The sequence below is a fragment of the Aspergillus luchuensis genome, chromosome 5 (assembly GCF_016861625.1).
Source record: "Aspergillus luchuensis IFO 4308 DNA, chromosome 5, nearly complete sequence".
Classification (NCBI taxonomy): Eukaryota; Fungi; Ascomycota; class Eurotiomycetes; order Eurotiales; family Aspergillaceae; genus Aspergillus; species Aspergillus luchuensis.
In genome coordinates this window covers 3054697-3075572 of record NC_054853.1, presented here as the reverse complement: position 1 = coordinate 3075572, position 20876 = coordinate 3054697, and the positions used below count along the sequence as shown (strand labels likewise).

The 20876-nt window shown below is 49.2% G+C and overlaps 9 protein-coding genes across 9 annotated transcripts; 4 read left to right on the top strand and 5 right to left on the bottom strand.

Annotated features, from left to right (window-relative positions):
- Positions 1-268: 268 nt before the first annotated feature.
- Positions 269-2389, bottom strand: AKAW2_51019S (putative MFS peptide transporter; the record flags this gene model as incomplete). The annotated part of the gene is made up of 6 exons (XM_041690902.1): positions 269-951; positions 1003-1157; positions 1205-1573; positions 1621-1843; positions 1888-2010; positions 2056-2389. 6 exons carry the CDS (start codon positions 2387-2389, stop codon positions 269-271), a joined length of 1887 nt encoding a protein of 628 aa, XP_041544440.1.
- A 2657-nt stretch (positions 2390-5046) lies between these two features.
- Positions 5047-6555, bottom strand: AKAW2_51018S (PI-PLC domain-containing protein; the record flags this gene model as incomplete). The annotated part of the gene is made up of 3 exons (XM_041690900.1): positions 5047-5273; positions 5340-5939; positions 5988-6555. 3 exons carry the CDS (start codon positions 6553-6555, stop codon positions 5047-5049), a joined length of 1395 nt encoding a protein of 464 aa, XP_041544439.1.
- Positions 6556-7752: 1197 nt separating this feature from the next.
- On the top strand, positions 7753-8159 carry AKAW2_51017A (uncharacterized protein; the record flags this gene model as incomplete). Its single annotated transcript, XM_041690899.1, has 3 exons — positions 7753-7893; positions 7941-8005; positions 8051-8159. 3 exons carry the CDS (start codon positions 7753-7755, stop codon positions 8157-8159), a joined length of 315 nt encoding a protein of 104 aa, XP_041544438.1.
- Positions 8160-8898: 739 nt separating this feature from the next.
- On the top strand, positions 8899-10795 carry AKAW2_51016A (uncharacterized protein; the record flags this gene model as incomplete). The annotated part of the gene is made up of 7 exons (XM_041690898.1): positions 8899-9144; positions 9192-9276; positions 9328-9642; positions 9689-9804; positions 9853-10150; positions 10198-10413; positions 10464-10795. 7 exons carry the CDS (start codon positions 8899-8901, stop codon positions 10793-10795), a joined length of 1608 nt encoding a protein of 535 aa, XP_041544437.1.
- An 80-nt stretch (positions 10796-10875) lies between these two features.
- On the bottom strand, positions 10876-11789 carry AKAW2_51015S (flavin reductase family protein; the record flags this gene model as incomplete). Its single annotated transcript, XM_041690897.1, has 2 exons — positions 10876-11544; positions 11736-11789. 2 exons carry the CDS (start codon positions 11787-11789, stop codon positions 10876-10878), a joined length of 723 nt encoding a protein of 240 aa, XP_041544436.1.
- Positions 11790-12314: 525 nt separating this feature from the next.
- On the bottom strand, positions 12315-13297 carry AKAW2_51014S (uncharacterized protein; the record flags this gene model as incomplete). The annotated part of the gene is made up of 2 exons (XM_041690896.1): positions 12315-13009; positions 13063-13297. 2 exons carry the CDS (start codon positions 13295-13297, stop codon positions 12315-12317), a joined length of 930 nt encoding a protein of 309 aa, XP_041544435.1.
- Positions 13298-14281: 984 nt separating this feature from the next.
- On the bottom strand, positions 14282-15270 carry AKAW2_51013S (BTB/POZ domain-containing protein; the record flags this gene model as incomplete). The annotated part of the gene is made up of 3 exons (XM_041690895.1): positions 14282-14839; positions 14909-15035; positions 15083-15270. The coding sequence occupies 3 exons, from the start codon at positions 15268-15270 to the stop codon at positions 14282-14284; spliced, it is 873 nt and encodes a 290-aa protein (XP_041544434.1).
- Positions 15271-16278: 1008 nt separating this feature from the next.
- FDC1 (UbiD family decarboxylase) lies at positions 16279-17833 on the top strand (the record flags this gene model as incomplete). Its single annotated transcript, XM_041690894.1, has 2 exons — positions 16279-17247; positions 17300-17833. The coding sequence occupies 2 exons, from the start codon at positions 16279-16281 to the stop codon at positions 17831-17833; spliced, it is 1503 nt and encodes a 500-aa protein (XP_041544433.1).
- A 649-nt stretch (positions 17834-18482) lies between these two features.
- On the top strand, positions 18483-20706 carry AKAW2_51011A (Zn(II)2Cys6 transcription factor; the record flags this gene model as incomplete). Its single annotated transcript, XM_041690893.1, has 6 exons — positions 18483-19069; positions 19117-19373; positions 19424-19655; positions 19704-20486; positions 20546-20619; positions 20666-20706. The coding sequence occupies 6 exons, from the start codon at positions 18483-18485 to the stop codon at positions 20704-20706; spliced, it is 1974 nt and encodes a 657-aa protein (XP_041544432.1).
- Between the last annotated feature and the right edge of the window lie 170 nt (positions 20707-20876).

Sequence of the window (20876 nt, the reverse complement as noted above, 5' to 3'; positions counted from 1 at the left end):
TCTATTAGTTTGCTTCTTCACTTACTTGCCTGACACCTAATTGACTGCTTGTGCGACGCTTAATATGTTTCTTGCGTAGTTTGTAATATCTGTAGATCCATCTTGTAGGCATAAATAAGGCGGATGCGAATCAAGATGGAGTTTTTGAGAAGGAGGATGTGAGCGAAAATATGATATTAATTCATATGAGTGGTCGTAAACATATACTGGGTTTGAATTATGTGTTAACTACCTAGTACGTGACTTCTTCTTTCAAGCAGCACGCATCCTATCGCTGCTCTTCATCAGCATGTCCCTCGGGGCGACCTTCATAGTGACTCTGTGGCAGATGGTTCAACTCATCCTCTTGACGATCGAGCTTATAGTTCGTCAACCAGAATCCTGCAGCGCCGACAAAGGCCAGAATTGCTACGACGGCGTAGTTCCACACCAGGAGCGGGTCATTCGATAGCCCCACAAGTGCTTGTCCGATGGCGGAAGAGAACGCGTTCATGAACAAAGCCACGGCTTGCACGAGGGAGCGCATGTTGCGCGGTGCTTTGGTGAAGGCGTATTCGAGTGAGGTTACGGATGCGAAGATCTCGGAAATGCCGCCTAGGATGTAGACTAGCGCTTGGACCCAAACGGAAATGGGCGAGTGCGAGTTGTATTCATCCAGGCAGTAGTTAGCTTGTTTTCCGCATTCACCTTTCTGGTAGATGTAGTATTGGGTGACGGTGGCGGCGATCATGGACAAACCGGCGGCGATGAATCCAGCTGTGATGCGCTTGAGAGGGGTGAATTGAATGCCGACTCTTCGGAGGAATGGATATACTAGCTGGTCCATGATGGGGATGAAGATGATGAGAGAGAGGGGGTTGAGGTTGTTGATGATGTCGTTGGGGACTCCACCTAGACGCATGGTGGCCGCCTGAGAGGTCAGGTTGTTTAACATTTGATTGTAGGCCAGCCCTGGACTGTTAGCATGAGCTGCGAAGAGAGATCAGGGGGTGATGAACGTACAATACAAAGGATACCACAGAAAGACCTTGCATGCTTTCAGACCACGTGCTACCTCATCTACCCATTCATCATCGAAGGTCATCCATTGGGGACGACTGGCACCCAGAGCACTGGGCTTGACCGAATCCCAAAAGGGGGTAGGGTTCTTCTTGAACCTAACATGTGTTAGAACAAGGTTCAGTGTGTACAGGGGGAAACTTACATCTTCGCAGGATTCAGCGACCAGCGCCCTTCCATAGCCAGCTTCCACAGCCTGAATGCCTGCAAGTACACGGACCCAGTTGGCTTAACCAGATAGTACTTGTTGCGGCAGATAAACAACACTGTAGGGCAGAAAGTGAACATGATGGTGGGCAGAAGATATGAGAGCCAGAAGCCAACGTAGCGCTCCGCATACACCATGCTAACTTGTCCTAGGATGGAGCCGATGTTAATCATCATGTAGAAATACAGGTAGATGCGCGCGACGGTGGCAGCATGGTCGACAATGACACGTTCTCCTGAGGGGAGGGTTTTGATGTACGGCCTGCTCTCCCGATATTGCTCCGCGATCAATGGCGAGATATTTGACCTAATTCAGTTAGATAATGGCCACTATAGAAGTGATAACGAGCTCACTTGAAACCACCTGTTCCCACTCCCATGATAACCAGACCGATTGAGAAGCAAGCAATTGCACCGTGTGGATTCTTGATAACCGGCGGGATGGCTGAGATGACGAGGATTGTATGTCCCAGCAAAGCGACTCCAATCGAGAACATGATGGTGCGGAAGCGACCCCAGTACTGGTCGGCCATGAAGGCGCCCATGAGGGGCATGATATAAGACCAGAAAGAATTGACTGATGGGTCAGCAGATGGTCATTCCGCATATGTAGCAACTTACACAAGGTCAATCCAGTGGACGCTTGCTGACCCATGCCCAGAGCACCGGGTACCAGATTGTCTAGACCATGAGTCGCACCGGCTGATGAACCTTCAGGAAGCGGTCGTTGGATGAAGTTGACGACTGTCAATGTTAGCAGGGAATAGAGCGGGGTAGTGACGGACGTACAAACTGCTGTGGTTCCATAGTAGGAAAAGCGCTCGCACAATTCCACAAAGGCTACAGTATAGGCTGTCCAGGGGATTTTGCCGGAGACGCGACGTAGAGTCCTCAGTTCATCCGGAGAAGGGAAGTCTTTCTGTAGAGCTGCATCGTCTTCATATGCGGCCGACGAACTGAACCCGCCTTTCTCAGCGGTTTCACGAACCTCCTCGATCTCAGGTGAGGTGGCGGGACGCAGCTCAGATGAGGTTCGATCCCTCTTCTCGTCTGGATGCGCATCATGAGCAAAGGCTGCAGACTTCGCAATCTCTGCCACTTCAGCAGTGTCTGAGGGATTCATGATGGGCGCAGCAGGGACAGATGCGCAGAGGGAGAAGGAAACGATAGAATGCGGTTGGGAGGGTAAGAGGCCCAGGGGACTGGACGACTTTAAAATGGACAAGCCAAGGTTGGACAGCCGATCGGTTGTGCAGTGAAGGAGAAGTCCCGTCTGAGCGCGAGGTGACCGACCATTATCGCTTGTTTTGTGCCACCTCCAATCATGGAAGGAGGTGAGTGCAAGCTGAGTTTGGTGTGAAGAGCCTATCGGCTGGCCACCCTCAACACAGCCGGAGGAAGTGAGGGTTCCTCCACGCCATATGGTGCCAAGATTCTGCCTTATCGCCGGTTGTGCGACAAAGCGCAATTATTCATGTCTCCTCAGTGACCCGGGCACTCGCTCGGTCATGTTTTCCGGGATGTCAGCGAACGAGACCGAGGCATTTGTCTCAGCTCGAGCTGGGCACTCTCCCTAATGGCCACCGCGATAAGCCCGGCAGAACAAGCGGATTGGTGCGTGAAATTTGGAGTGGCTTGGCAGGTCTTGGGACAGGAAGTTGTTAATGTGGCACTGGCGGAATGTTGGGCTTGGCTGGCAGGCTGGGGTGCAACCTCACGGCTTGGCTCGACTGGGGGCACCAATGATCGATCACTTGAGGGAATTGACCCTGAACCAGTCCTCAAGATTAGGATGTCAGGGTCATGATACCACCACGCGATCCTATCGGAGCAGCCCGACAGTCCCTTGCCTTGGCTCATGGAGGGCCATTGTTACACCATTTCGGACTTTAACCTCAAAGGAGCCAAAGGAGGAAAAAGTAAGAACGGGATCCCGACGGAAGATGCTAGTCATAAACGTGGACATCTACCTGTTCCCGCCACTGTATTTCTTGGTAACATCCTTCCATGAGATGATACGCTGGAGGGGTCGTCCGGCCAAGCGATCATGTGCCAGTGGAAATTTATGCTGGCTAAGACAGCGTACACTCCCTACGTCTGCCATCTTCTGGTCACGCTGAAAAAGAATTTTTATTGTTGGTCTGACCGTACTAACATCTAAATGGTCTAGAGGATGGAGACAAATTGAAATGCAGAACATAAGCGAGATAATGAGGTAAAAAATATGGGGTAGCTCCTTGCTTCCCCGCATACCAACCGATGATCATTGCCGACCACGGATGCTTTCCCAACCCAATCTGGCCTGTGGGGTGAGACACGTTCTAGACTATCCACAAAGTAGCAGTTTGCATCGAGCCTCAACGTGGAAATGTCTCCGTCTCTGTTCGCACCTGATCACACCCTTCTCAGAGTCCATGTGGCCGAAGCTCGATGCATCGTGAAGATCCCTCAACGGTCCGGACCTGCCATTTGACATAGAACTGTCTGTACCCTGTAGAGGAGTGTATAATTCCATTAGCGATCTTATTAAAGAAGTGGGTGAATTAGTCTGTAGTGTAGTGCATATGGGATGACATGTAGATAAGCATTGAGGCCATTCATTCTAGGCATGTCCATTCAAACTATTTCTAAAATATTCAATGCATAACAATCGATATTCCTTGCTCTGATGGAGTCTCTTCACTAGATCATTCTCCAGCTTTATAAAATCATCCACCGGCCCTCCTCCATTCTCATTTCGTATTCTTCCCCCACTAACGAGTGTCTAGAAAGATGAAAGCAATCACATATGAATGCTCTGAAATTGATACTAAAATTCAACACCGAAATTAGAGAATCTATTGACTGTCGTTAGTCTAAGGACAAATATATGATACATACAATTAGACTATAAGGACTATCCACACTTATCCAAGAACGACGCCTTCTACAATGCTAGAAACTACCATGGTTGAATATACCACATTCTCTGGCAGACACGCCATCTGAAGTGATGCGGTATACCGTTCAGTACATTTAACCATGTCGCATCGGGTACTCTCTGCAATAAATTGAGAAATCTCTATCTAGCCTCCATAGCTATGGATTAGATATAACACGACAAATAGCGGCCTATAGACAATGTGCATCTGACTATAAAGTCCCAACGGCTAGTTATCCTGCTTATAAGCTTTGAAATTATACGAAAGATTTTCCCTTGTTTACTCGATGGTGGCGTAGCAAACGAATGGAAGGAAATCGAGACATAAAAAGATATGGGCGAAGATAAATCAATATATTCCTCGCATACGGTCAAGGATGAACGTCCCTTGTGTGGTCACTACCAAGCAAAACAATACGATGATATTGGATCAGAGAATGCATCGCCAGTTCGGTCGATGCATCTCTTTGTCTTTTGGCGCAGACACCGGGAACATACACAGAAAGCTGGAATTCATGATTTTCATTATGGATTTCTATGTCCGATGCCACTTGAGTTGCACAACGCTACAGAGCACCCGCAGTTAGCTGGTGGAAACGAAGGATTGTTGCAATGAGGATATTGCTTGAGGTTGTGGCGGAAGAAGAAGCAACCCTGGAATGATTGATTGGAAATCCATTTATTCTCTAAACTTTATTTCGCTTGGATATACCGCATTTTCCGGTCCTGGGAAATACATAATGAGATTTTTCTAAATACAGGAAGGATCAATTGTCACATAACTAGAAGCAACTAATTACAAAGAAATGGTATAATATGCTATCTACATCGATCAATCCAATGGTATAAAAGGTATCATATCATAATCCAAAGAGAGTAAACAAACCAACACCCATGGCAACAAATGCAGAAAGCCAAGTATATGGAACATCAACAATTCTCGACGCCGCACTGCTCGACCCGCCACAACATTTACCATTGTACGTGACGTTGTTCATTTGAGCTGCGACTTCGAAAACGGAGCCTTGGAAGTTGCCGTCGTTGTAGTAATCGACGAGGAGGAAGTTGGGCGGACGATCCCATTTTGCTGTTATTGATTGATGTTAGTATATCAAAGGATCATGTATATTCTGTGCTGATAATGGCAACTTACCTCGACAATTGTTCGCCATCAGTCCTAGACTCCCATATCCCGACACTGCGTTCGTCTCATTGATCTGAGCGGAATCCGGTACCAGAATATCGATCCCCTCAAACACAATCTCAAGATTCAGATTATGGTTGATCATATACATCCGCTCCTCTGCCTGCGCAGCTGTAATTCCAGGGGGCCGCTGCACCGTGCAAGGGAAGGAGGTATTCAGCGGCGAGAACGGCGTCTCCCACATTTGGGTAAACTCGTCCAGAATGTACGGAATAGCAGTCTGATTGGCCTGGTAGTCCATGAAGACAACAGCGCGTTTGCCGCCCATAATCATCTCCGATAGCGTAGGCCAGTCGTCCAAACTCATGGGGATTTTCCACGGCTCGTAGACGTAATCGATGAGACCGGAGTTTTCGATGGGAGCGGTAAAGTTCCAGGGGGAGACGTAGTCGGAGTTGACGATCAGGATAGTGACGACGTCGTATGGGTTGTCCTTGATCCAGTCGGTCACAGTTGTGAGGTAGTCTTCTAGGGTACCCATGTTCAGGAGGTCGCAGGAGGTGTGGCAGAGGTAGATGTCATCTTCGTAATAGTGGGCTTCGAAAGATACTGCACTAATGTTAGAAGTAGATTGCTAATGTTGACAAGAAGACTTACGCATGCGCACTCCGTCCTCAAGCTGAGTCTTCACATTGTACATCTGATTTGCTGCAATATTGTTCTTCTTCACGAAGGGACTGTTGTGTGCTGTGACCATGGTAATATTCGAATATTGTCGGCTACAGAACTCGGCGTAGCCATTGCAAGGCTGCGAGTTGGCTGGCGTGGTCGCAGTGGACGTCGCAGTGCTACTGGAGTTTCGCGTGCCGGTGACGACGACATTTGTATCCGTAGTCGTGGTGGCAGTGGTGGTGCCATTAGTAGAAATGGTTGTATTGGCCGCGGTGATGGTGGTGAAGGTCGTTTGGGAGACGCTATCCCCGACCGTAATCGTAGTGGTGTAGCTGAGATAACTGCCGGTAGGAACAGCGACGGCAGTTTCGGTGGTCACGACGCTGAAAGAATCACTGTCGGTTCCTGAATGAGTGGACGATGCTGATGCTGTAGAGGTATCATCGGTGATGGTGGTGACTTCGGCTTCCCTCGTGCTTGTCGTGCTCTTGGCGCCCACGTGGATTCCCCGCAGCAGCAGGAGAATCCAAAGATATGCGACCGCGAGCATCATGAGGGTGAAGGGTGCGCGGATGAGAAAATCAGATCAACCCTCAAACATCGCCGCCTCACGAGATTTTATTGAAAGATCTTACTTGCCACTGAGGCTATCTCGGAGCCGATCTCTTGGCCAATCCACGGCTTGCGCATCCCCAGATGGCGGAGAGTCCAAAAGTGAGTCGACGGGTGACGTCGGCGTTGCTGGGCAAGAAAAGCTTGGCTGGCTTGGTTCTTTCTTATTCTTCTACGCTGCACAAATCCATACCCAAACATGTGCGGATCTTTTGCAATCATTGGCAATCAATCTACGTGTCTGACATCATCCGAAGTAGGTACCTGAATTGTTATTAGCCTCTATGTCTGGCTCCGTCTATTCAGTGTGGTGAGAGGACCTGGTTGCGAATCTTTCTGCCTAGGGGATGTGGTCCACGGTTAGTCTGCGCTTGCTGCAGAGTCTTTTTCCGGTGGGACCAACCACCAATCCTTCTTTGCGTAGTTCAAGACTGACAGAAGGAAGCACAATAGTAATGCGAACTTAGTTAGGCATTGTTCTACACTGGCGAAAACTAAGTTCCAATACTCGATAGCGTCAAGTGACTTGCTGTGCTGCTAAGCCACCCGTCGTCACTGTGCGACACGTTCAGGAACAGCAATGCTGAAAGGCGTGGCACCCATCGGCGATCGGTCGTGCCAAGTCAACCGGTGCAAATAATCATCTACTCCTGACTTCCGGCCCCATTCTTCATGCCTAGACACGACACATTGTTTTCGTAACGCTCGCCAACGGCGAATTCGTTTCACGAATTGAATGTGCTGCAAGTGGCGTCCAATTACTGTCCCAGGTACTATCGCATCTATGCGCCGGGAATTAAAGAAGCCAATGGTGTCACGAAGCACCTATCGCATCCTGATGCTAAGCCACATCTGAAAGAGACGACAGGTCAAATGCGTCCCGGGTAACCCGGCTGAAGATGAAGCCGTGAAAGTCAGGCAGCTGGATTACTGAGGGTCCTATTACGAGGGCGTCGCTTCGAGAACACCATATTATCGCCCCGATTGCAGGTGGGTCAGCTCGACGGCGGCTCGTCCCTTGTGGCCCCTGGCGAAGTAGCTTCATTTGAGAGCTCCTTTTAAGGGGCAATGCCCCCTACCCGTATAGTCCCTTCTCCTGTTACCTGCACGTCCTGTACTCGTCAGACAGACACACAAGATGTTCGGTAGTGGCTTGATGTCGTGGCTGAGGCCCTCCGAGGCCGTGCCTGAAAGCAAATGGGACCCCGAGACCCTGACGATGGAGCAGCCTGCTAGCCCATCCGGTCCCTCCCTGGAGCACATTGTTACTGAGCAACCGGTATGCTAAGTCATCCGTAAGGTCGGCCAAGGTATTAACAAGAACAGCGCACTGGAGAGTCCATGCAGCTGCAGATCCGCGGTGGTGGTGAAGGAGAAGTCTGCTGTGGAATGTAAGTCTTCTGCGTCCAATGAGGGGATGGTGCTAACTAGTCTAGTTGTGCTGGTGTCTGCTGCTTTGAATGCTGCGAATGCTGCTGCGATTGTTGCGGCGACGACGGGCCCGATGGTCCTCCCCCTCCTCCCGGCCCGCCCGGACCTCCATGAGTGAACAATAGATAGACTCGGAGAACGTTGGTTCGCATATGAATCGGGCCATATGGTTAAGAGTTCGACCAAGGAGTTCTGCGTGATAAACATATTGTCGGCCCGGGGTGACTGTTCCTCGCCTGATGTGAATAGTGATTATCAATATATACCCTTCGTCAGCACTGACTGAATAAGAACTTACCTCTTGTTGCCTTAGTTCTATGTGAGGATCATGAAGTTATTGGGAAGTCATCCAGACCGGTCTTGTACACGAGATGGGCCGATTTTGTATCCCAATCGACACCTTTCAACCATCCAAAGTGGGGTCGATGACAGTCACAATGCCAGTCAGCATCATCAGCTCAACTAATTTTGACCAGCAACGGAGACCAGTGGTCCGATACTTGAAGTAGATTTAAACCCGTGTAGGTTGAAATGGCTTCATCTTCGGTCTTAGTTTCCCAATCGAAGCTGGTCCAACGCCGAGACGCGGAGCGTGGGGGTGGGACCCCGGATTTCCCCCACAAACTTGGCTGTGGTTGGCACTTTTTCCTTAGCTTTCATCCTGTGCACAGATACTATACCCTCAGAGGTCTCTACATCATGCCATCGAAGTTTGTTGCTCGGGTTTACCAACTAGCTGAATGATGTAGGTGCATGCCGTACGGTGAATTTGTCTAGATTTTTTGTATAGCCGGAAGCCGAAGGTACCCCGCGTTATGGCTATATAAGGCTCGTAAATTCCATGCTCTTGTAGATGGGACAACAGCAACGGCGAATCGATAGAATAATGGTGCAGGCTGTCGCTTTTGGACTGCTCGGGCTAGCTGCCTCTGCCTTGGGCACCTATGCGCCCTACTATGCGAACCTGACGTGGGAGCAACCGCGGACGCTGTCCAACTGGTCCAATCTTACCGTGGAGACACGCACAGGGACGTTCATTGGCATGCTGAATGACACTTACCCGGACGTTCGGCAGTTTTTGCGAGTCCCTTATGCCAAGGTAATGCCTTCATTGTGTGGATCTTGTACTGTCTCTGATATGGCCAGCCTCCTGTTGGGGATCTGAGATGGCTTCCTCCTCATCGGCTTGATAACTCAAGCAAGAAGATCGATTCCACCTTCTACGGTCCAGGCAAGTGGACTTCCAGATAAGTATGAGACTGTGCAACTAACTCAATATCAGCCTGTCCGCAGTATGTGTCGGGAGAGAGTGATTTCTGGAATGAATACGAACCGGAGAATCTGCTGCTCTCCGTCGGCGAAAGGCTCAACCAGGGATCCACGGCATGGTCCTCGTCGGAGGATTGCCTTTCTCTAGCGGTATGGACTCCATCGTATGCTAATGAGACCTCCAAGCTGCCAGTTGCGCTGTTTGTTACGGGAGGTGGTGGCATCACGGGGGGCATCAACATCCCGTCCCAGCTTCCCTCCGCTTGGGTATCGCGCTCTCAGGAGCATATCGCTGTTACCATCAATTATCGAGTCAACATTTTCGGAAGTAAGTATTTAAATTTCGGCTGTCTTGATTGATCTGACATGCATAGATCCCAAGTCGCGCGCGTTGAATGAAACATCGCTAACACTGATGGATGTGCGTGCTGCCGTGGAATGGGTATACGAGAACATTGAAGCATTTGGTGGAAACCCCGAAAATATTATGGTCAGATTACAGTTTTCCTCTCACATGACTAGAGCTAACGATAAGCAGCTATGGGGACAGTCACAGGGTGCCCTGCTGACACATCTGTACACCCTCGCATGGCCAGAAGAGCCTCTTGCCGCCAAGTTCGGCGTCATCTCCCAAGGAGCATCTGCGACACTCAACCTCTCCACCACGCCTGACGTGTACCAAGACTTTGACATCGTGGCCAAGGGACTAGGGTGTAATTATGGTGATGATGCTGAGGCCGAGCTGGAGTGCATGCGCGGGATCTCCTGGGTGCAGATTGAGGAGTATATCAACCGCTACAATAGCTCTCCTTCTATCGCTTTCACCAACTATATCCGTATGTCCCAATATGGCTTGTATGCCTGTTCCTACTAACAGCATCAGCCGATGAGCGATACATTTTCTCCGACGAAAGACAGCGATACCTTGAGCGCAAGGTTGCTCCGGGGCCGGAAATTCGATCTGACACGGCACGAGAATTCCCCAGCACAAACACGACTTCGGTAAATATTGATGAGGGCGAATCAGACTGCCTGGCAGTGACTGATCTTGCACTGCGTGCGTCGATTGGACTCGAGACCTATCGCTACTACTGGGCTGGTATGTTCCAGACCTACTTCCCATATCGATGATAGTGCTAACATAGACAGGCAACTTCTCCAACATCAGTCCCGTCCCATGGCTAGGAGCATTCCATTGGACCGACCTGCTAATGATCTTCGGCACATACAATCTCGATGTTGGCGAGATCTCACAATTGGAAGTGGACACCTCCGCTACGATGCAAGACTACCTGCTTGCCTTCCTCAAGGACTCGTCAACCGTCGGCGAGACGGTCGGATGGCCAGTATACCTAGGCAATGAGAGCAACGGTGGTCTCATCCTGGAATTTGGCAACGAGACAGCAGTGCGGACCATCACAGGCGACTGGCTTGACGCGGGATGCTACAACTCATCTATACCATTCAGAATCTGGGGGTAAACCTATACACACTATCACCAGAGTATATACATTCATCACGAAGCCAACTCCATCTATATACATTCTTTCATTAACCTGGTCTACAACAACCCTCTCTCCTTCCTCGCTTCCTTAGCCTCCATCTCCCTTGCCTTCTCCCCATTCATCCTCGCACTCCCCTCCAACCCATAAAGCACATCCTTCGACATCCCCGGAATCACCATCTCAAACGTATCCTCCACCACCGCATACTGGAAATACCCACACCTAGCAATCGGCTTCGTCTTCTTCACATCCAGAATCCCATCCGTAAGCACCCCCTCATCAATATGCACCCCGACCACCCGTCCCACAACCACATCCACCGTCCCCATAGGCGGATTCGCCGGCAATCTCATCGTAGAATGATACACACACTCAAACCGCACTGGCGACTCCTTCACCATGGGCACTTGCACCGGAAGAACAGTAGACGGTTCAGCAGTCAACCCAGCCTTCTCAAATTCATTCACTCCGTAGGGAAACTGTTGCGCCGTGATGTTCATCGCTTCGCGCAGGTCCCAGGTCGCGAGGTTCCACACAAAGGAGCCGGTAGATTCGGCGTTCACGACGGTGTCCTTTCGGTCTCCGGTTACGGTTTGGTTGCTGCTGAAGAGAACGTAGGGTGGGTCGAACGTTAGGTTTGTGAATTGGCTGTAGGGCGCGAGGTTGGGGGCTCCGGTGGGAGAGGTTGTGCTGATCCAGCCGATGGGGCGGGGGACGACGCATGCCTAGATTTAATTTGATTTTTTGTTAGTTATTTAATTTGTGAATTTGGGAGGTGAGATAGGAAGTTTGAATGAGTTTGTGGTGGTGAGGTTATTGGCGATTGTGAGGGGGAAAGTTGGCATATGCGGGGTAGATCATTGGGGATGAATCATTGTTGGAGTTGGAGTTGGAGCAGGGGAATCCAAGTACTTACCTTGAATGGATCATGAGGCAGGCCGTGGTCGGTTTTGCCGGGTTGGTAGAACATTTTCTTTAGTTTTCTTCTGTATTGTTTCTAGAGGGTCCAGCTGGGTTGGAATGTAATTGTGATTCTGTGGTGCTTTGATTGCAAGGTGTAATCTAGTGGGTAATTGATATAATTTATAGTAACCCCCGGGAAGACGGCACGGCAAAGGAGCTAGTACTTTGTACGGCTGTTAGGGCCTGAGACTCGGGTTCCGAGAATTGTGGGGGTGTAGTTTTGCTGGGGCTGGGGGGCGATGGGGGATCCCCGAGACGCCCGACTGCCGAGCTCGGGTGCACATCATTGCTGTTCGCATTGGCATGGTAGTTATCAATTGAGTTAATAATAAGATTAGTGCTTGCGTGTATGTGGACAATTATGTGTTTTAATGGGAAGAAGAGGTTGTTCCGTGTATTGAGGACTGAAGGCGGCAGTTTGCTAAGTACGTTTTAGGAAAAGTCTACTACGAAAGTACCGAATACTTCATGTAAAGCAATTGCATGCTAATCCAAACACATATTCATGTTCTGAACGATCTAGTAGTAGTTCTCAGCTTCTACCCTTCCCCTTGGTATCGGTTAACGCCTGACTACTCAAAACCATGTCCAACCGCGGCGGAGCCGTAAAAGCACACAACCAATTAACATCAGTGTCCTCATTGTAACGCAACAGGAACTGCTGCAGGCCCTCCATATCTGTATCGAAATTGTAAATGATTGGACTGTATGCATTCATACCTGCACGGACAAACGTATCAACGAAAAGATACCAATTTGTGATATCCTCATCGCGGTGGATCTTGAGGTATTCTCGCACAAACACCAGAGTATTGCTCTCAGAAGCAGGCCACTGCCAGAACTTCCAGTTACGGAAGTTTTCCAGGCCAGAAGACGAGCTCAAGAACTGATTGAGTTGATCGAAGTCATTGGCTTGTTCCAAGCCATTGATCAGGGCCTCTTTGACTTTTGGATCCATCACCTTTGTTGCCTCACAGTCACGATCTGCATTGTGTAAGTATGGGTCCACAAAGTCCTCGATAACGTCCCTGAAATGGATGATGGCACGAACAACGCCTTTGAGTTCCAGCAACCTCCACCTGCCCTTGGCTGGCATGAAGTAGATTTGCAGCGTGTCCATGTTGTCGCTCTCCACCTTGAACATCCTATCAATTGTCTCCAAGAAGTATGACATGTATTCCCAAGCATCATCGTCACTCATGATGGGGCTTGTAATCTTGGTTCTCCCTGCTTGGGGTTAGTGTCTGGGGATATGAGAGGGTAGGTGGAGATTAACTTACAGAAAACATCCGTTCTCGGTTCAAACATAGAATTAATTGGGTTGATGTCCAGGGTCCATTTTTGGGGGTCAACTCCTTGTTTCTTGTCATAGAGACTGAGCGGTCTACCAAACCCTTTATTGGCCTCATTGTAGTGGTAGATCAAGTACCGGGCGACTTCTCGCGCATCGTCGAAGTCTTCCCTAGTCACCAGAGGCCAAAGGGTTCTGAAAATGGAGATATAGTAGCACAACATTGTGTACTATGAGCGTGGGAAGCACGGTTCTATGCCCTTTTTGAGAAAGTTGGGAACTTGAAGAGAACAGAAACAAGACTGAACCCTGGGGCGGAATGATGGCAGAAGAGGACCACGTTGGTTATATATGACTCGGTCAATTGGCATCATATAGAGGGCAGTGTTGAAACTTGATTGTAGTTATTGGCGTTCCCCGTGATGCTTGAGCTAATGTTCATCTCTGAATACCGTTTCTGCACTTGGGTGTAGATTCAGACGGCTCCCCCGCTGTGATCAACGAGCGAACGTGAGTTGTGACCGGTGAGAGCAGCTAAAGGGGCGGCTGAATAATATTGTAGATAAGTGGTCATGGCTAGCCATGAGAATGACCACATACTGTATAGAAGGTTCTGTCGGAAGTTTCAGCTATAACAGTAAACAAGAGAGTTTATTGAAAAAGCAAACGCCATTCTGACGTTCGATGCAATCTATTAGCTGTTCATCTCGGCTCATTCAGCTTTATTCTTCCCCGACCTCGGAAATCCCTCCGTATCAAGCCAAGGAAGTGCAGCCATTACCCCTGTGCGAACATATAAGCACTAAACCTTATATCGACGGTGAGACAGTTTGTCGGTCGCCAATAATGTTCCTCGGCTTTGTCGTCATGTCATTAACCATATACACTATTGTCCACGGCACTTCCCTGGAATCGCCCATTACACACTTTAACGTTGGGAATGCATGATTGCAGCTGAATTATCTTCTGGAGGGCCTGATTGGGATCCGTACGGGTTGCTAGGAATGAGAGTACGGGGCACATTGCGGAGGGATATAGACATGGTTGCAGTTCGCGGTTACTGTCATCTGTCAGGGCTCGGATGATGCAATCTATAGGCAATATTCGGGTAGCTCGTTGATCTGCATGCCTTCAGTTCGTTGTCTCCACCTATCCTTGTTCTTTATGACTCGTGCAGGAAAAGAAATATGACTAACTTACTACGTCGGTTATTGTGTACATTCCGAGATAATGCCCATGAGGTACGCATTCTGAACCAGGCTGGCCTGGCACAGGTCAACCGTAAACTCAGGCATCTCTTTCAGATCTTCCTTGTCGAGATACGTTGAGGTCCCATCAATTAGCGTTGGCAGATCATTTAGGACGGTCTCAATGACGATATCTCGAAGCCCGCGATCGGTCTCAATCGTCGAACAGTAGACTTCGTTTACAGTTGAACGGAAGAACAGTCTGTCCAAGTCACGCAGGAAGCACTCTTTGAAGTGCTCTTTTGCCTTCTCTTTGAGATCGTGGATCTGAAAATAATCTCCTTGCTCATACATATGAACATGGAATTTTGAAAGCCCGCCATTTTCCACGGATGACAAGGTAGTATATGGGAGGCTTCGAATAATCGGACTAGGAATGGGACTGGGATGACCAAATTCTACTGCAGGAGAGGTGTTCATGTCGCTCAATCTGGTGTAAAACCCCTTATAGAGAAATTGCAGCGTCTTCTCGAGATAGATGGGCTCGAGTTCCTCTATCACAATCTTTCCAGAAGACTCCTGAGTATGACGTGCATGTGTTACGTTGGTTCACATTCAATGTAAGATTGATATGTAGCAGTGACTCACGATGAAGCTGCTATTACACGCGCGTGAAAAGTAACCAGATTGAGGACACACGACGCATTTATGAGCTGGGAAGACAACATCTCCGCAAACGATGGATAAGTCGCTCCATGTGGAGCTTAGGAAGAGGCTGCTAAAGATTAGAAGCTGTTGATAAGGGACATAAAATATGCTTACTCTGAGATGACCTTAGTCGGCCCCCGTGGCCTTGCATCCTCGCTTGACGATGACATTTTGTGAAGGAATTTGCCGCTGATTGACGGATTTGCTTCCTGTGGTAGATAGATGTATGAGAAAGGGATGAGAAAGAGTTGAGCACGGAATCGGATGAAAGCGAGGTAGTATCTTGAAAATGTATAGTTCATGAGTTGAAGTGGTGGTCAGCTTTGGTTGTTGTGTTAGTGAATCAGCTGCCAGCAGATGACAGGCACGCGTGAATAGTCAATGAAGGCAACAGTATAAGTAAGTAGTACACAAAGAAACCGGATTGAGCTGGCCGAGTTCCCCATTCACATGACAAGGCAAGAATCAACCTCTTAGTCGTCTCCTGTACAGATACAGTTTGGGATAAATCGAACTGTTCTCCCTCCTACTTTATAGCAAGTTGTCTATTGGTCCCAGGTTCACCCCAGCGATATTGACTTTTCAATTTCAAGTCAAAATATTCGTGCAGAAAGCCTCATAACACAGAATCTGTTGTCCTCCCCTTTTGCAGTGAGGAAAATCTGAATGACCAAGGCCGTTTCAATCAAGCAGTCTCTGAGCTTCTGCTTCAGCTCTGAGTGGAAACACACACAATTCATTATAACTTCACTTCTGCCATTTTTTGGTAACTATACGATGAGCTATGGCATGCAGACGAAGCAAACGTCTCACACATACTTCCATACGCATGTTACGAACTAGGTATTATGCATGCAGTTGGAGATATAAACCAGCCGGTGCTGCCGGAAAAAGGTGATTCCGAATCCGACAGCAACACCACTAATGCAGCCATACACACAGCTACAAGCAATTTGATCGACCACTACTCTCCTAAATCTTGCTTCCGGGTCGCATGATGCGTCCCTTAAAACACTGTGGGGCACATTATTCAACGTTCATCAACTCGGTCGATCCGTACTGCCCAATCCCTGCAGAAACATATCCACATGGCGAGGTACCGAGTCCCGAGTCCCGAACCCGAACACCGAACCAAGTCTAGATGCGAAAGTTCCAGATCATGAGGCTACTGTCAGAGCTTTGAGGCAAACCCGATTTAGCCGGCAAGTATCATCATGTCTGGCTATAAATGTCCTCGGACGGGAAGGCTGTTTTGTGAACAGTCCGTCCAACCCCTCTAAAACATCATCACACTAGTACCATCAATCAATATGTCTGCACAACCCGCTCACCTCTGTTTCCGCTCCTTCGTTGAGGCCCTCAAGGCCGACAATGACCTTGTGGAAATCGATACCCCCATCGACCCCAATCTCGAAGCTGCTGCTATCACCCGTCGAGTATGTGAGACCAACGACAAGGCTCCTCTCTTCAACAACCTCATTGGCATGAAGAATGGCCTCTTCCGTATACTTGGGGCTCCTGGCTCTCTCAGGAAGTCGTCTGCTGGTCGCTACGGCCGCCTTGCTCGTCACCTAGCCCTCCCGCCTACGGCTTCAATGCGTGAGATTCTTGACAAGATGCTCTCCGCCAGCGAAATGCCTCCCATTCCTCCGACCATTGTACCCACCGGGCCATGCAAGGAGAACAGCTTAAATGACTCCGAGTTCGACCTCACCGAACTCCCCGTCCCTCTTATTCACAAATCAGATGGTGGTAAATACATCCAAACCTATGGTATGCACATCGTGCAGTCTCCTGATGGAACCTGGACCAACTGGTCTATTGCCCGCGCGATGGTCCATGACAAGAACCATCTGACCGGCTTGGTTATTCCTCCTCAGCACATCTGGCAGATTCACCAGATGTGGAAGAAGGATGGCCGGAGTGATGTTCCCTGGGCTTTGGCTTTTGGTGTCCCACCCGCGGCCATTATGGCCTCCAGCATGCCCATCCCCGATGGTGTCACCGAAGCTGGGTACGTGGGCGCTATGACGGGATCTTCCCTAGAGCTCGTCAAATGTGATACGAACGATCTATACGTCCCCGCTACCTCAGAAATCGTCCTCGAAGGTACTCTGTCTATCAGCGAGACTGGTCCAGAAGGACCTTTTGGTGAGATGCATGGTTACATCTTCCCTGGGGATGCCCATCTTGGCGCCAAATACAAGGTCAACCGGATCACCTATCGCAACAACGCCATCTTGCCGATGTCTTCTTGTGGCCGCTTGACAGATGAAACAGTAAGTTTAATCCCCGTTGTGCCGTCCATGGCCAAGGACTGACACTGTATAGCACACCATGATCGGCTCTCTGGCTGCGGCGGAGATCCGTAAGCTCTGCCAGCAGAATGACCTTCCCATCACTGATGCCTTCGCTCCTTTCGAGTCACAAGTCACCTGGGTTGCTCTGCGGGTTGATACTGAGAAGCTACGTGCGATGAAGACGACATCTGAGGAATTCCGCAAGAGAGTGGGAGATGTTGTCTTCAACCACAAGGCCGGATACACTATTCATCGCCTGGTTCTGGTTGGTGACGACATTGATGTCTATGAAGGAAAGGATGTACTTTGGGCATTCTCCACCCGCTGCCGTCCTGGAATGGATGAGACCTTGTTTGAGGACGTTCGTGGATTCCCCTTGATCCCGTACATGGGACACGGAAATGGGCCCGCCCACCGCGGCGGAAAGATTGTGTCCGATGCTCTCATGCCAACTGAATATACCACTGGTCGCAACTGGGAGGCTGCTGACTTCAACCAATCTTATCCGGAGGATCTGAAGCAGAAGATCTTGGACAACTGGACCAAGATGGGCTTTAGCAACTAACCGTATTTGTCTTCATACTACTTCGAATTGATATGGCAGATACATAGACATAGAACCCATAGAGCATAGAGTCATATAATTGAAATCGTTTACATTTTTCTTCTTATTCATTACAGCCTTCCCACTACTGCTCGTAGTCGATAGAAAGTTGACGTAACATCTAATCATAATCAAAATCTCTGGATAATGATAAGGAACTAATCTTAGTGGGTGGGACTACTGAAGTTAAATCATTCTACACTAAATAAGACTTGTGGGCTAGTGCATCACTACTGCTAGTAATAGTACTATCTATCATTCCCGCGTCGGCTACGTTTCCAAATATATATATTCGATCACCATCCTTTAGAGCGTGCAAAAGATCTTTCACCCCAGAGTCATAAATTTATGCGCAGTAGGCCATACCCAGTCCGATAGTTTGTTTTCGATCCACATTACCATTCTAATTGAGTTTGTACTTCGAATTGGCTTTATACCAATTGCTGACTCATCTCGGAACCGAGGTGCCGATCAGATCCGCCACTTCGACGCTTTGCACGACCACCGCGACTATATCGACTAATACCCCGGAGAAAGAAGCAATACAATCCCGCAAAATTCTTCCGGAAAATATGCACTCTTGAGGTGCCGACACAGCGGTAGTAGAATTATGGGCACCCCGATAAATCGTGAAGAGATCGACCGCGTGCTGCGACAGAAACGCAATCAGCGCGAGGCTCGAGCGTGTTATCCTTGCCGCCAGCGCAAGGTGAAATGCGACAGCACTCAGCCCTGTCGAACATGCCGTCGAAGGGGTCATCCCCAAATATGTGTGTATGATCAAGATTCCTCAGGGTCTAAAAAGTCCCGTAATATCAACCAAAGACATTCCTCGGCTGCTCCTCGCGGACCAAATCAGACATCAGTCACTGAACAGGGACTCGATGCCGAGCCACAAACTCTGCCCTCAACACGCAGTTTACCAGAGGTTCAGACGGAGACGAGGCAGTACTATAGTGCTCGTATCCCATCTTCCGATGGTCCCGATAATGACATTGTCTACTCGGGCGACAACTCGGTATTATCTTATTTGCGTAATCGCACGCAAGATACCAATGGCTCCATGACCCGTGAGGTGGGCTCTGTTCTAGGCCTGCAAAATACTTACGGCAGCTATCCGTTTATGGACTTCCGAACGCCTCAGGACCGGTGGAGGGAGCTTCTACGAATCATCCCACAGCGAACGGAACTCTTGAAGTAAGCACACCTTGTTGTTGATCACACCAACCACTAACAGAGGGCAGGTTTTTTCATTGCTATAAAATATCAGCCCACCCTTTCAACCCTATCATACTTGACATTGAGAGATTTGAGCAGGATATGTGTTCATATCTCAATGCTCTTGCAGCAGGAGAGCTGCAGAACACTTCACAGATTTGTGAACGTTGGGCCACTGATCGGTCTGTCGGGATGATTAGCCTGCTACTTGCGGCCTTGGCTTCTGGTGCGCATTATTCTGATCTGGATTACATGCAAAGGACCGAGCTATACCAGGACTTCGGTACGTCACCCAGGATGATTGTCTATGCATGTTGAACTAACAAGAAGAAGCCAAACGATCCTTTCAAGCTCTTCGACTAGCCAACTTTCTCTTCCGTCCGACGATGGACATCATACAAGCACTCTTGATCATAGGGAACACTCTGCAAAACAATGGCCAGTCTGATGCAGCATGGGCTTTGTTGGGGACAACAGTCCGTCTTGCACAGACATTGGGTCTTCACACCGAAAAGAGTGTAGCACACCTACCAGACCATGTCAAATACAAAGCACGAAAGCTATGGTACATAAGCAATGCTACAGATCGCGACACAAGCTGACGCGGTTACAGGTACACTGTTGTTTGGCAAGATTGCCTGCTCTGTTTATGTTACGACCGGCCTCGTGTGGTCTCCATGACTGGGTGGGCTCCAGATTATTCGATTCTCTCCAGCAACGAACTTTGTTTTACTGAAGCCATGTATTTTCTATGCCAAATTGCGTTGAACATGATCACAACAGATGGTCCCGAAATACCGGAAAATGCGCGACAGCTTGACATTTTGGCCACGATTGATAGCCTCAATCAACGCACTCAGCCACATCTGCGTGACCGCCAGGAATGCAAAAGCCTCCAACACAACCTGGAGCACCTGGCTTTGCGAATGCATATGTCTCTAGCCATTTCCGTCTTGACACGTCCAGCGCTGAAGCGCACTGTTATGCAAGACGCGTCCTATGATATTTTGCGCAGCCGCGCTAAACTGAGCCTGATCGACGCTTCTAGGGCCTTTTTGGATTTTCAGGCTCTTAGTGCTGTCCCCCTCCGAACCTGGTCAATGGTGCACACAGTTCTGAGTTCCACTTTACTTCTCAGCATTTGGGAGGAGACCCGAAATGATCCCGAGTGCCGCGATTTACAGCAAAAGGTGATTGAGGTCTTCTCTGCCGCAGGTTCAGTGGGCACAGTGGAGAACACAACATCGGAGAACGGGCAATGGCTATCGGAACGGCATATACGGGCGTTAATCACTCTGCGCAATGCGGTTCGAACGGCAGTTGAACGTGAAAAGGGGGAAGCAAATGTTGAGACAGAACGCGCGGAACAGCCCCAGCCATTTTTTCCTGTCTATGGGTATGTGCGCCCACTATTGTCTGATATGTGGAGCTGTGTGGTGGGTGCTGATTTTGCAGTATGCCGAACGGGATCCCGGACGACTTCGGTCAAGACTTCTCACCAGCCAGCTATCTTGACTCTATCATGAATGGTATGCCGAGATTTCCGAGTATCATTGACCGAGCTAACCGTCGTAGTACCCATGTTTGACTTATCCAAAGAGCTGGGTTTTCTTTGAGCCATCCATGACGTTATGCCGCTCCTCGGGAACGGCCTCTCGGTGGCTCGGATGTCTCGGGCTCAATAGCAAAACAGGGCCACACCGAGATTGACCGTAAGGCATGAAAGGGTCCGAGGAAATCGAACCCAGCAAAAAAGATTTCAACTCAATGATTTACTGTAGCTACC